The 15,868-nt window shown below is 32.0% G+C and overlaps 1 protein-coding gene across 2 annotated transcripts in view; it reads left to right on the top strand.

The window, feature by feature from the left end:
* LOC110092811 (transcription initiation factor IIB) overlaps window positions 1–12,327 on the top strand; it is a 22,213-nt gene extending 9,886 nt beyond the window's left edge. The window contains exons 6-8 of one of the 2 annotated variants that reach the window (XR_002302636.2): window positions 11,492–11,568; window positions 11,853–12,041; window positions 12,116–12,327. Coding sequence is in view for 1 of the 2 variants with exons in the window: in XM_020817490.2 (XP_020673149.1) it covers window positions 11,492–11,568; window positions 11,853–11,986 (211 nt within the window). In the remaining variant the exon portion in view is untranslated. Of the gene's footprint in view, window positions 1–11,491; window positions 11,569–11,852 lie in introns of both variants that reach the window. The other variant, XM_020817490.2, reaches the window with a different exon arrangement.
* The last annotated feature ends 3,541 nt before the right edge of the window (window positions 12,328–15,868 follow it).

The following is a 15,868-nucleotide window of genomic DNA, read 5'->3' as shown; positions in this document are numbered from 1 at the left end:
AAGAGTTGTACGAATTATAAAGATTCAATTAATGTGTCATAAACTTCTTTAAACTATGGGAGCGAGCTCAATGGAGCATCAGTCGGGCGTGATATACTAAAATAACCAAGGTTGTATAAAAATAATTTTGGATTATGCCGGTAGGTCGCACTTCAGAAGCCATACATATTATTAAAATATAGTAAGAGATATTTTTGATAGAAGAATATAGGAATTTGGATCAGAGTAGAAATATACACAAGAGGAAATCTACATATGATATATATAATTTAGATTTACGAAAATAGGCATAATGTGGATAAAGTAAAGTAAGTGCTAATGGAAGAGTTTTTACTATAGAGGACAAAGATGTTACTATTAGAGCTTTTATATTTAAGTTTCAAATCTCACTAAATCATTGGGATTTCCTGAGGTTAGAATGTACTTTAACTAGTATATTGGGCTTTTTGGGTAGAGCAGGTTACTATTGATTACGAATGGGACACAGGTGGTGTGTACACCAAAGTATTTTCTTATATTTTTTAGGGTTAGGTAGTAATTTGAAACTTTCATTCAGAGAGATAATCCGCCTCATTGTGGTTGGGAATCCTATATTTTTTAATATGCTTTTAAGTAGGCATTGGATTGTTTCTACATAAGCAACTTTAATACAATATGGAAGAATAACTCTATAGCAGAATTAGTATTTTTTATATTATTTTTATAGCATAAGGTTATGTATTAGATAATAATTTTAAATACTTATTGTATGAATTTAGACATGAGAGGGGAGTTGACAAGTTAACTTGAATTATGGAGGTAAACTTAGAGACTAAAGATTTTCGCTTGCGTATATCTAAAAGCCGAATATATGGAGTGTAATTTTTAGTAGTCATAGACTAGTGAGGGGTTGTGACTTGGGCGATCAGTCATTATACGTACACGTTTAGATATCTTCGGATCTATTGTTAGAGTGAATGGTGAATATAGATGGGGATTTATCAACAGAATTCATGTTGGATTGGTTGAAGTGGGGATGCTCGGGCTTGTTGTGTGATAGAAAAGCACCCCTCAAACTTAAGAGAAAATTCTATAAGATGTAGTGAGGCTGCAATGCCTTATGGTGTGTTAATGTGGCATTTAAAGAGAAGCATAATAATTAAGTAGTGTGGCAGAGATGAGGATGCTCAAGTGGATGAGTGGCTTTACCTTCGAGATATGATACCGATGAGCATATATGTAAAAGGTGGAGTAGCTCCAATAGAAGATAAGAATTAGAGAGAGTCGCTTAGATGGTTTTGGTCAATAAAACGGCGGCTTGCAATGACAGCCGGTTAGGAGAGTAGAGGTATTAGATTTGACTTAGCTAAGAAGGTAGAGGCAAGCTAAAAGCCTGGTTGATAAAATATCTAAGAAGACCATTTTTTATTAGATTTAAACGAGAATTTGGCTTTATAGGCACAATGAGAAATGATTATGTAGCGCAACCCACGTAGTGGGAATAAAGGCTTGATGTTTGTTGTTGTTGTATATTTTGGAGGCTAAGAATAAGGCAAATCCAGGTTATTATTTTAAGGATTTAGGTGCTTACAAACCTCATAAATTTTTTATTCTCTCCGATATAAATAGAGCTCATGTATACTTATTACAAAAGTTAATCAAAGTTAATACTTAGCATATATATTTCTCTCAACTATTCCTGAAGGCCTCCTATTCGGACAGGCCTCCTTCTCTTTCTAAGTAGTAGACACCTCCTCTCTATTTACTATTTGTTAAGTGCGACAAGCAACAAACAAAACATAAGTTTTTATCCACAAACGTTGGGCTCGGTGTTTGACCTCGTTTTTGTCTTGATTAGCCTGGCGCATTGATTGATTGATTGGGTTTTCATTGGATTTATTTAATTTGAATAGGCATTTTTATTCAAGTTTGATTTCTATTTTATTCCATTCTATTGTATTAATTTTTGGTCGAGTCGAGGTGGAGTTCGAGTCGACTCGATCAAACAAACCCTATGCAATTTGAACTTGGATTTTGGTCTTGGGTTTTAGCTAATCCTAATAAAGAAAAAAAAACTTAATCACTTTCCAACAATTATGATTCCCATGTTGGAATCGGACGGCTCGGATTTCCACTTTTTTTCCTCTCGTGCTAACTAAGGCGAGTTCTATAATCGCGCCTTCCTCTAGTTGATAGATCCAGAGAAGCCAAGGGATGGATGGGCTTCTCCTCTCATATCTCTCACTTCCTCTCTCCGAGACAAGGTCCGGCTTCCTGCTACATCGCGCTCTAGCAACCGAGCCTAGAAGTTTTAATCCTCACCTTGGTCGTCCCCTCTGGTTTCACCCGGACATCCTTCTCAGGCCGGATTGCTCTCTGGATCAGGAATCCGAGCCGAAGCTTTTTGCGCCTATGCAATCACGGCTTCTCTCTCTCTCGCCGACAATGGGCGACTGCAACGCAGCCGCCAACGGGGAGAGGACCTCATCTTAGTCTTGGAGCTGCTAGGGTCGGCAAACTTTCCTCCTCACGATTCCTTCAGCCCTCTACATTCTCTACATTCAAGGTTCTAGATGTCTACTGAGAATGTCTCAGGGTCGTGATTCACCTCCAAGCTGCTCTATCCCTTCTCTAACCGTCAAGCCGAAAACAAAACAAAAGAGAAGAAGCGGAGCTTCCGTCTTGGCCAAGGAGATAACGGAAGTTGGGTGCTCATTAAAATTTGAAGTTTTATAGGACAGAAAAGCTTTCTGTTCTATTCTTTCGGAGAGAAAGGAGTAGTTGCTGGTTGCTTTCTCCAATCACACAACTCAAGGCTCATCCATTCTTTTCTCCAAGCTCGAGAAAGAAAGAGACTAGCTAGCCGACCATATAAAGCAGGATATCCCTTTCTTGATATTTTTCAGGATCAAAACATGATAATTGCTGCAGTTGTTCAGACTAACCTAGGAGATTTGTACATTTTTTCGGCATCAAAGCATGAAGATTTGCTATAGTTTGGAAACAAAAAAGAGTGATTTTATAACAAATTTAGCAAGCAGAGAAGTTGAGTTTCCTTCATTCTTTTAGTGAATTTCGTTTTATTATTATCAATTTTTTTTTAACGTCTTATTCAATTTTCTTTTTCCTTTTCTTTTATATATAAAATCTAAAAAAAATGAAGGCTTATCTCAATTTACTGATATTATGTAGATATCGCTATTGCTTCTATCATCTTATTGCTTCATTTGTTACTTATTTCATAAAGCTTTGATTAATTGACAGTTTATCCATAAGACGATTTATTCGCTTGTTTTAACTAATGTAGATGTGAGAAGTTGTTTTATATAATTTATATATTGTGTTCGATTGAGTTCTTTTTGTTAATTTATGTAGCTTGTTTATTTTTCCACACTTATCATCATTCTCCATCTCTTCTCATTAGCTTGAAATTTTTCTCAATTATTGTCTAAATTTATTGTATGATTTGATATGATTGAAGAAATGTGAGGTTTATGTTAAATAAATTCACTCTTTGAGAAATTATGGGGTATTTTTATGATGATTTTCTTAACGTTGTCATGAGCATGCTAGTAATTAACATGTGTCATATGATTTATATTTTGATTAGAAACGCTGTTATTCTGAAAGGAGGTAATTATTTATGATAGGGTTTATGATACATTCATACATCATTTGATGAAGTCGACGATTTAGTAGAAATTTACATGCTTTTTTTTTTTATACCTACGAGTGATTTATTTATTGCAAATGAAAAGGGATGCACAATATATTTATGAGATGTTATTTATTACATTGGTTGTGCTTTAAGGTTTCATATGTAGATGATCTCATTGCCATGGGTTGAGAAAGGAAACTTTTGGAGAAATTTTTTTTGAGTTAAAGCTGCAATGATAAAAATCTGTGATTTGCTTTTATGTTGGAGAGTTTCTTTATGTTTTAATAATTGAAGTTTTGCGATATGTTTTTATATCAAAGATTTGGGACCCTTTTGTTTGAATTCTAGGTGAATAATTTGTTATGAAGTTTGGAGTTTTATTTTACTTTTTTTTAAGTATCTTTCTACTTCCACTTTTTATTGGTGTAAGAGTTTTTTTTGGAGAAAGAATTCGGATTGTTTGATATCATATTTTATGAAGGAAGATGTCAAGGTGTCTTTGCATTTGTTTGAAGAAAGCTAGCAGTGTTTGAAATATTTTGTGAATGTGGAATAAAAGAGAAGTGTATGTGTTGGAAGATTTCTGAGTTTGTTTGGTAGGGTTGATGTGGCCGTGCTCATTTTTTTACTTTAGTTCTTCATGTGGTGATGGAGAAATAAAAATATGGGAATTAATCTTTGTATCAATGGAAGTTGTTTGGACAGTGATTCATAGTGTGGATTGGGGTATTGGCTCCTAAATTTTAGGGAAGTGAATTCAGTCTAATTTCTCTCTTCTTTATTTGCATTTGGCTCAGTTGATTAAATGAATGGTCATGATTTCTTGTGCTCTCATGGATATTTTGGTGGCATGCATGCATAGAGAATAGAGATTTGCTAAAGGGTCTTTTGAATCGTTTTATACTTAAAAGGTTTTTTACGGATTTATCTTTATTATCAAGAATTATGATTTGTTTTGTTTTAGAAGAAAGTTCTACGAGCTATTTTACGTTTGAAAGATTTTATGAAAGATTTTGTGTTGTGAAAAGATTTTGTGACTGTTTTTATATAAAAAAAAATCTATGAAATCTTTTCTCGTTAGACAGCATTTTCAATCGAAATTTTTCCCTCTAAATGAAGAAAAGGCACTCGATTGTTGGAGTCTTTTTGTAGGTTTTGGGTCAAACAAAGAAAGAGAAAATAAAGATTTTGATAGATACATTTTCGTAAGTTTGTGTAGTATTCATTTAGAACGTTTTCATAAAGTATTTTTGAGACTTTAATTTGGTGATTTTGCTTAGTGTAATAAAGTTTATAACTTTTTAGAAGTAAGATTAATGGATTAGTGGTGAATTTCTTTCATGATTTTTCGCATTAAGTTTCTAATAGATGAAGGATTTTGGGGTTTTGAAGCTTTAGTAAGTACATTTATATTATAGGGCTTTTATGTCTTGTTTTGGAGTAAATGATGCATTGCTTATATTGGGTTAACTTGCCTTAATGATTAGCTCTAAAAAAATATATATATTGGTGGACAAAGAAGAATCTTATTTAAAGTTTATGTTAGGAGTTTGCTTCCTTAGTTGGTTTGAGCTTTGTTTAAGAGTGTATGTAGGTGATGTTTCAAATGTATTAAGGTGTCTATTTGGATTGTGGGAATTAAAAAGGGCATTGTAAACGTTGCTTTAGGATACACTTGATCCTCAAAGAAGTGTGTCCGATAACACAATGCCTATATTCCTTTTATCATTTGATTTCATCTTCTTTTTTTTTTATCGTGTTTAGTCTTCTTTCTTTTTCCTTCTCGTCTTTCTATTGCTTTTGCTTTTATTCATCATACTTTATGCATAATCTCTAACCTAGTGAACATGTAGTAAGTCCCAGGGTTAGAAAAACATGAACTCCTTTTATCCTACACACTAAGTGAACACCGAAGGACAAGAATTAAGGACCGGTTTAGAAACATAGAATGAGGATGCATGATCTTATATAGGATAGAGACATCAAAACTAAACTTAAGGACACGTCTTTCTAGGGTTAAGCTTTCTTTTTTTTTTCTTAAAAATCCAGTAATAAATGAACCAATCATTTATATTACCTCTTAAAATATTTGAGAAAACCTTTAAATTATTAATCAAATTATATTATACATTTGGTATCGATTAAACTGTAATCCTGAACGCATACACTAAAATCAAATATAACTATCTATTATCTAAAACCTAAATTTTAAAAAGAGATAAGACTAAAGATTAGGAGATAAATCTATAATCTAAATTATAGGGTAAAAGAACTTTAAAGATCAAATCCTAGATTCAAATCATATAAAATCAATTAATTAAACCCCTTAATACATAAAACCACTCAGAAGTGAAGTTTATGGATTGGACTACTCTGGGGGGGGCTAAGTGGTCCTAAGGCAGGTCTGGTTCTCGAAGCCTGGGGACATGCACGATGGATCCAATGGGGTGTTAAAATTAAAAATTAATTTCTTAATTGGTTTAGTCAACTTAATTGATAATAAATCATTTAATGACCACATTTTCTTTTAATTTTTACAACCAACAAATAGTAATCAATAATAATAAAAATATATCTTAAATCAAATCATAAACTACTAATTTTAACTTGATTAAAATCTCTCTTTTCTTCTAACAAATCAAATACAAATATTCTAACTAAATTACGCTATATAAGACCTTCCAAAACTACAAGCTGCTACAAACATGTTGGCTGGTTTGGTTAGGAACGACATTTAGCCTAAGGTTTAGGTTACTTTCTCGTTGTTATTCAATGCTTGTTACGTACACATGTTCTATAAATGCATCTTAAATTTCTTGTTAGTTATATTTCATTTTCTGTAGTTTATATTTTTTGTTAGTTACCCGCACTTCTTTCTGACGCATTACGCTCATATATATTTCTCTGTTGTCTTTTTCTTGCGAGGTCATTGAGCTTATGGATGAGAAATGAAGCCGCGATGTCTGCCATGCTAAGCTTTTAAGTGGCAAGCGCATACAGTCAGGTATAACTGGTTTCCTGCAACTTGTAAAGCAAATTTTTAATTATTAGCCGGATACTGCTGTCATATCCACACTTCCTGTAAAGGTATATTAGTATGCTTACGTAGCCCAGCCTTAGGTTAGTTCAACTAACGAGCTTTTGGCCCTATAGGTGACCAGTTGCCCCTTTGTGAGCCTAGGCCTATTAGGGTCATTTAGGCCTGTAGAGTAGGCCATATTATGCCCGGTATGGCATCGTTGTTTTTCCCACCGAAGTCGGGACATCGTGGTTTTTCTGCTAGGATTTTGGCTTCTGGTTTTAGGTACGATACCCCTCCTTTTTTTTTTCTTTTTTTTTTCTGTGAGCTTAGAGACATTAGGGGTCATTAGGCCTGTAGAGTAGGCACTATCTGATTGGGCATCGCTGTTTTCACACGAAGTGGGATGACTATGATGATTTTCTGTGCGGGTACCTTTGCCCTGGAGGGTACTTAGGGTGTGTTTTTTTATTTTTTCTGTACTCTGAATGTATGCATAGCATTGGTTTTACACCTTTACTCACATTATGCTTACTTACATCTGATCACATCAATAGAGTTAGGGATATTTGTATCTTTTCATGATCATACTGCGCTAGGCTTACTCTTCTTTTGCTATTGTAGAGTCATGATTGAGCTCTTCTGAACTACGAATCTTGATTTTCTAGGATAGAGCCATTCCCTATCCTTATACATATAGGAGCGTTTGATGTAGTTTAGGATGTTAGCTGGCAGTCACTCCATGGCAGCATAAGCCAGGTTGTCACACCCTCAGTGTGTCTTTTCACTTCTGTGTGTTTTGAGCTCTGTCATTTCTTTAGCGGTAGTAATCGCTTTTGATTCTAAATCAAATTTTAATCATATTGCTTTTCGCATTCAAAATGTTAATCATCATAAGGGTAATTAGAAGAGACTATTTGGAGTAAGAATTTTAGGAACTTTATTCTGTGCAACACATCAAGAAGTGAATAATCACAAAATCCTTAATCGACGGTTTTCTTATATCAGAGGTCTAAGATGTAATTTAACTACGGGGGCTTGGCCGTAGGAAAAGCCAGATTCACAATCAAATAAACCCTCATTCGTGTGATGTATCTCGAACTAGGGGAATCTCGTGAACTTGTTGGGTTATTTATATCAATTATCCTCATCGAGGTTTGGTAAGGTGAAGCCGCTATCCTTATGGTAACTCGTATCTATAAATCCATCTGCTCTTCCAATTGGCCTGCTTGTGTCGATTGGTAAAGGTCTAACGCCCTTTTTTGTCTACGGGATAGTGTGATCGCACCTTTGCACATTCGAACTACACGAAAGCGGAACTTTCCGGAGACCAATCATCGGACTACATGAATCATTTTTTTTCCCATCGTCTGAAAATGCAAGAAAGACAAAAAGAGCTATTAAAGATAAAGAGATTTTATCCCTCATCTTTCTGCACTTTTGAAATCTTATCTAGATACTGATCTTTCTCTATTCCAAATGAAATCCAGGAAAAGCCCCATTCATAGCCATTTATTTTCAAAACTCTTACAAATGCCCAACATTTTTCCTATTTTTTTTAGATTTGAGACTTTTTCTTACTTTGAATGGATATGCCCCATTCTCTCAACTCTTTAGGAGTTTGCACGTTTCTCAGATATTTTTCACTTTGAATTGCTTTTTCTCTTTTTCGCACCACTCCATACTTTGTTTCTAAAACCATACATATATTCTATTTCTCATGATAATTATCAAGCAAAGCAAGAAAATCACTCTGCTACCGAGTCAGCTTTAACCTTTTTTTTTTTTTTGAAAGTTACAGTCACTTACTTGGGTTTTGGAATGAATGTATAATGACAGTCTGATGTTCTGTTTTTCAGCTCCTTAGCCCAAGCTAGGAAGTTCCAATCCTTATAAGTTTATCCCATACAAGTAAACAGATAAAGCTTCTTTGTGGTGTAGTTCCCAGGCTAAAGGTCATGGATCGTGAGAGAAGCAAAATCACATGGCAACTTGAAAATTTTAAAGATATATAAATTACAAAGACTTGATTAGAAATTTAAATATAATTTTTTATAAGATTTAACTGGAGATTTACTCTTATAACCAATGGAGATCTGCCCCATAATAGGATAAGGGTTTATTTGTTATTGTTCTTGCTACGAAGTAAATTATTTAGATATCTTAAGTAATTAAAGCATTAAGAAAAAATTTCAAGTCAATAGCAACAATACGAGTGATGATAGCTTTTAGGTGCTTTATCAAATCATCATGTCAACATGTGACGTTATCCTCAAGTCTCAGACTTCTGAATGCTTTTGTGCAGCTTTGGAGCTGCTTGATTTGTCATGGCCAAGATGAGAACAGAAACGTCTCTTGCAAAATGTGGCGCAATAATTAAACAAGTCACATAACTTTATAAAGTATACAGTTGAATACTACTTCTGCACAAAATCTACATGAAAAAGGGAGCAAAATTTTATGCCATTATCTTCAAGGAGTATGGCTTGTCCTACGAAAAAAAGAAACAAGATCCAATACTTAATTGTCAGTAAACTTTACAGGAAATTCCTGCATGAATAGTTCATCTCATTGATTGGCCGCATCTAATTCAGCTGCTTACAATAATTCTTTTGCTCGTTGCAATTCTTTTTGTAGCACTATTAGCACAGAACAATTTTCTGAATGTGAAGTGTTAAAAAATAGGAAATGAGAGAAGAAGAAGATAAACTTCCCAAAATGCTATAATTGTGTACCTGTTATGTGGAGGTCATATCTTCTGCGCAGCTATATATAAGAAGCAGCAAATGGCATCCTGGTTTCCTTTCCTCTAATGGACTTGGCTCTTCATTTCTGTATATTTCATTGGCGATCCTACACAAATACGTATCAGAATGAAGTTTAGGGCACATAATCAGCCACAGGAGATCGATATAGCGTAAACTTAATTCAATGAAGGTGTCAATTGTGAATTGCGCCACTCTCCAAAATACGAAAAACAACTAGCAAAAGCCATTAGAAAATGTCACATGTCAAAACGTAATAAGTTCTCAAATGAATGCCCGCATATAATATTTTAAGTCTTGCTTGTTAATGCAGAATTTGACAAACAATTACTTTTACTATAACTCATTTATTGATTATGTGATGATTAAAATGAAAAAATCGTGATTGGATTAACAAATTGTATGTGCGTGTGAACAAACAAAATTGAGCGAGCCACTTTATTGGCTCTGCTCATCAAGTAAAAGAGAGAGATTCATCATAATAAGTTGCTTGCTTATAAACCAAAGAATTTATTGATCATGAACTCAGAATAACAGTCTTACATGGAGCAAGGAATATACAGCATATATATGTGCATCACCTTTATTCTTAAAAATAGGAATTAACACACTCATTCTCCACTCATCTGGCATCTTTTTAGTCTTCAAAATAGTTTTAAAAAGTTTAGTAAGCCAAGAAATACCTTCATTTCCTAAGCATTTCCACACCTCTATTGAAATATCATCAAGTCCAACAGTTTTTCCATCCTTCATTTTTTTTAAACCCTCTTTAACTTCGATTTTACTAATACGCCGATAAAAACGTAAATCTTTATTATCATTTAGGGTGCTAAGGTTACTATAGTCAATCTTATTTTCACAATTTTAGTAAGCCAAGAAATACCTTCATCTCCTAAGCATTTCCACACCTCTATTGGAATATCATCAGGTCCAACAGCTTTTCCACCCTTCATTTTTTTTACTTTAACTTCGATTTTACTAATACGCCGATAAAAATAGAAATCTTTATTATTATTTTTACAATTTTCATTAAAAAGTTTAGCAAAATATCTCAACCACCTATATTGAATATCATCTTGTAAGAAAAGTATTTTTTGATCTTCATGTGTTTCTTTCATGTAGTTTTAAAAATGGCTCCACATGTCCATGGAACTCAAACTAATCCTACCAAGTGTTAGGGTTAGTTTGAATTAGTTTAGCTTCATGTCTAAAATTAACCTAAGTTAGCCAATTCGCATGGAATTGAACTGAAGTGACTAGCTTCATTCAACATGTCCATAATGGTGGATGGAGAGCCGATTGGATTAGGAAGCCAAGTGGGTGGAGAGAATGTGAGCGAGATGGGAAGAAATTGGAGATGCTTTCAGAGTAAAGAGGGAGTGTTGATGAAAATCTAAAATCTGATACTCTTTGAAAGCACATTAATTGAGCCTTAAGAGGAGTTTGATTAGTTTACATTATAATTGTTTTGCATAATATATTTTTCTAATTTATGTTAAACATGCCTATGATTGTGATTCTATTAAGAAGAGGTTGCATTCTCAAATATTTTAGCATCTCCTTTAGGTTTGGTTAACTATTGTAGGGCCCTAATTCAATTAGAAACATAAAAAATTCAACTTTTAGGCTTTCGACTTTCGAAATTTCATATTTTATAGGTGTACGATACATATGCAATTTTCTTCTTTGCAAATTTTTTTGCACTTTCCTTAAAAATTTCCTTCTATTTTCCTCCTAAAGTGTTTCTCATGCCATAGTCCCAAATGCCTGTAGTGTTACTAATTTGCTACAAATGTCTATCATATTTGTTCTTAAATATCCTACAATTTCAAAAAGGTTGTTACCATAGTTACTGCAATCTCTATATTACTCGTACTTCTACTATTGACTATACTACAGTTCTGAAAAGGTTTTCAGCATGAGTTGCTATAGAAGCTCTGTTCTAGCCTACTTTAACGTTCGAAATTCAAATATAATTTGTAAAATATCACCACTGTGAGAAATATTTCCTATATTCCTATAATTTCTTTATTGATCTGGCTGTCTGAACATTCACTCGTGGTTTTGCAGGAGGAGCCCTATATCAATTGCAGCGGCAGTTATTTACATGATAACTCAACTATCAGAAGAGAAGAAGCCATTAAAAGGTCTGTAAACCATGAGAGATTATTAGATTCGGACACCAAACACAACTTACCGTTCCGCACTTCAGAATACCGAGTAATACTGAACTCCGTACTGCTCAGTACCGAGTTCAATACTGCTTGGTACTGTGAAGTACTGAATAAAAGGTGATGTGGCGCATTTTCATTGGGCTCCGGACTTCGTTCGGTGTCCGAACCCAATAATTTCCCGTAAACCACATCTCCAGAACAGGCGACCGACTATTTATTCCTTCATTTCTTCTGAGCAACCTAATGATATTTTACAGATATATCGCTAGCGACGGGTGTTGCAGAAGGTACCATAAGAAACTCGTATAAAGATCTGTATCCATATGCGTCGAGGCTCATTCCGACCTCCTTTGCCAAGGAAGAAGACCTCAAGAGCCTCTGCAGCCCATAATAGCCTGGTATGGATTGTTCCCCTCTCAGAAGCTTCTTGGGCGGCATCAATGGCGGTAAATTCTTCACTTCGTCCTATACTTTTTGTTTCTTGTCCTGTTTGGTAAGAATTGGTCATTTGTGGTTTTAGGTAGGGTAAGAAAGTGCTTTTCGCCATTGCTGTAGAATTCTGATCACTAAGTCGCCTAATATTGGTTTAATTTAGAGTATTTATGTACCTAATACTGAAAGTTTCTGCAACTAATGACACATACATTGCTCTTCTTTTCCTGCTATATTATAAGTTCATTAAACTGTTGAATTTTGATCATCCTATGAAAATTGTAATTTGCGTTTCAGAAAGCAAATCTTGCTACATTACCAAGTGCTTTATCAATATCTGATTTAGGGTTCGTTTGGGGCGGCTTTTTTATTACTTTCTAAAACGGAGTTTTAGTACAATTTTTTTTATTTTTGTACTAAAACTCTGTTTTAGAAAGCAATGAAAAAGCCGTCCCAAACTTTTTTCAAATTAAATCTCAACCTTCATTGTGTTGATGTGAGTTATTATAATTATAACTTATTCATAAAATTAATGTATTAATAAATGCTCTTCGATGGACTTCCGTGAAGAAGAAGGTTCGTCTTACTCATGCCTTTAAATCATTTTCCCACTCAACTTTAATTCATGTGAAGAAATATTTTGAAGATCACCGCTTCTCACCTTCGTTTGTCTTATTAGAGTTGCCTGCTTCTCGTCTCGTTGCTCGGAAGTCGCAATCGGAGTTTGTGCGAAGAACGATTCTTTTCAAGCCTCTTTGTTCTTGTTCCCGGTGGCTCGAAAAATTGCGACTGTCTTTGTCTATGTCCTTATGCGTCTTTAATTCGATGAGAACAATGGATTACGATCAGAGTAATGCAGATTGCATATAAGAAGCCCTGAATCTGATACGATTTCATCGGCTAAAATAAAGCTTTTTTGGAATGATTTTTCTTCTTTTCTCTCAATCTGCATTTATTAACATTACAACTATTTCTACTTTTTTCTTCATTCTGCTTCAGGCTTCTTTGCTACCGTAGTCTTGTGCATGGAATCCATGTTTGATAGGCAATGAGTTTTTTTAATTAAATATATAAAAAATTTTAAGTTATAATTAAATAAAATATTCTAATCTTAATTATATAACCTAATTATCAAATAAAAAAACTTAAAATCGTCAAAAATAATAAAGTGGACTTTCTAATGTATTATATGTGGAGTTCGCATGTAGCTTTATCGCAAAGACTTACATTTAAATGAAGAGACGTATATTTTTTTCTAGTCGTTGATCCGATGATCAGTTCGGCAATCTGATTTTTCCTGTGCATGATTTTTTGCCTAATATTATTTTAAGAAAAAATATATACATTTGTTATATATTAGTAATTATAATTAATTATAGAAATAAAAGAAATAATTTTATTTTTATTAAATAAATATAATTAAATATTCATTATTATATTTTTTTTATTTTAAAATTTTATTCACACCGCATTTAATATTTTAATGCATTGTGCAATTAAAACTAGCAAAATTTAATGAAACTTTTTCACAAATTTTAAAATTTTTATATTTTTATTCACCTAGGTTTGTGCACATGCAAGATAAACAGGTGTATAATTATTATAAAATAATTTAATAATTTTTCATCTTTAAAATGATAATATAAATTAAATAATTATAATATAATTTTTATCACCTGCATTTAATGCCCACATGATTTTTACTAGTCTTCAAAATAGTGGCGTTAATTAATTGTCATAAACGTCCAGGAATTCTTTTTTAAAAATACAAAATGAGTAAATTGAGAATGCATTAAGGATAAAATTCAAGAAATTTTGGCAAAAAAGTATACAAAGTTGTAGGCATGGAACAAATTAAGTGCCTTTTACAATAAATATATAGAAGTCATAATATAAAAAAGAAACTAGTTACTATTAAACTGTTAATTTATTAAATTCCAATGAACCCAAAATAAATGCTAGAAAAGCTTTCTTTTATTTGCTATATTTTCTTTAAAAAAAAAAAAAGTGGAGTCATTCGTTATTATGACTAATAAGAAGAACTTTTATTACAATCCTTCCAAGGCGAACCATTTAGTCCCAGGGGGGGCTGTTGGCCCCCTCAAAAAAATTTTTTTTAATTTTTGTATATGTTTTTTAGGTAATTTACCCTTTTTATCATTTTCTATGTCTTTATACAAGGTTTTCATGCAATTGCCCCCCCTAAAAATTTTAAAATACTATGTCTTGAGAAATTGGCCCCCCAACAGGTTCGAACCCTGCCAGAAGACACTGCCCCCTTGAATTCCCGAAATATATGTCTTATAAGTTTGCCCCCCCTAAAATAGGGCTGGTTTCCGCCCCTGCACCAGTGAACATACGCTCCTCTACAGATTCACGGTTTAGACCAAAAACAGCGCCAATACCGAGTTTTTTAAAAAACTCGGGTACAACTCACGGGTAACTCGGTATTGCATTTTTTTTGCCTAGATCTCGAACGTAGAGAGCGTACGGTCACTAGATAAAATAAAAGTTCAATAAGAAGGCACATAGTTATAATTCATAAAGCTTTCTGTAATAAGATTTACGAGCTATTGAAATAATATTTATTCGAGGTGCTAAAATTACTTGAGTATTTTTATTTTATTTTATGTTCTTTTTAATTTGGCTATTTTATGGTTTGCTGTTTTATTTAGAATTTACTTTTATTTAACCTTTTTCAATTTAAGTTTTAATATTTTTTAGCTTTTATTTAAATTGTTTAGTATTATTATTATAAAATATATAGGCTAATTTTTAAAAGGAACTTGTTAACTATCATAATTAGCAAAAAAAACATATTTATTTAAAAATTTTAAAATGAGCTAATTCGCTATAATAATTAGTGCATTTAAAATGCGCCATGTATGTTCGACAAAAGAGAGAAAAAGTGAAAGGTTGGCAAAATATTTAGAAATAGAGAATGGTAGTGAACGTTCGGCTTGCTTCTTCCTTATATAGATTTATATAATTATTTTTAATCATAAATTAGGGTTTATATGTTTAATATTTTTGGTAAAATTTTTCATGAAAATATTAAACATATAAAAATTTTAAAAAATTATACTTAAAATTATTTTAAAATAAAAGTATAGATTATATTATATTAAAATAATATATATTAAACAAAAAAATTTATATTATTTTAAATATAGTTAAATATTATTATGATTGTCAAAAAATTATTTAAAATATTAATTAAAAATTTAAATATTCATTACATTAAAAATTATTTTTTTAATATTAGTAATTTAATAAAAAAATTTCAATGTATTTTATAACAAAATTATTTATAAAAAAACTTTTAATTTTCATTCTAATAAAATTTGATAAAAAATAGATTAAAATATAATAAAATATCATTTTTTAATATAGAAATTTAATAAAATATATTTTAATGAATTTTTAGTATTAGCAATTTAATTTATTACAAAAAAAAATTAAATTTTATTCTAATAATTTTTCTAAAATTATATAAAATATAATTTAAATAGATTAAAATATATAATATTAATATTAATAATTTCAAAAATAAATATAATTTCCTAATAATTAAATTAGTTTCTACTAATTAAATTTTAAATAATTTTTTATAAATTATTATTTTTAATTAAAACGTATAAATTTTATATAAATTTAGTTTAAATTATAAATGTCTGTTTAAATTATATTATAAAATTTTAAATTGTTAAAATTCCTATAAAGATTAAATTACTTCAATTCCATCTCCCCCTCTCTCTTCCCTGTCATTCTCTCTCTCTTAATAAATCGCAGTATTCCCTTTCTATCTCATATGCAAGTAATGCGTCAACTTTTTTTTTTC

Source organism: Dendrobium catenatum, unplaced genomic scaffold, assembly GCF_001605985.2.
Source record: "Dendrobium catenatum unplaced genomic scaffold, ASM160598v2 fragScaff_scaffold_1220, whole genome shotgun sequence".
NCBI lineage: Eukaryota > Viridiplantae > Streptophyta > Magnoliopsida > Asparagales > Orchidaceae > Dendrobium > Dendrobium catenatum.
This window is presented reverse-complemented; position numbering and strand designations above follow the sequence as displayed.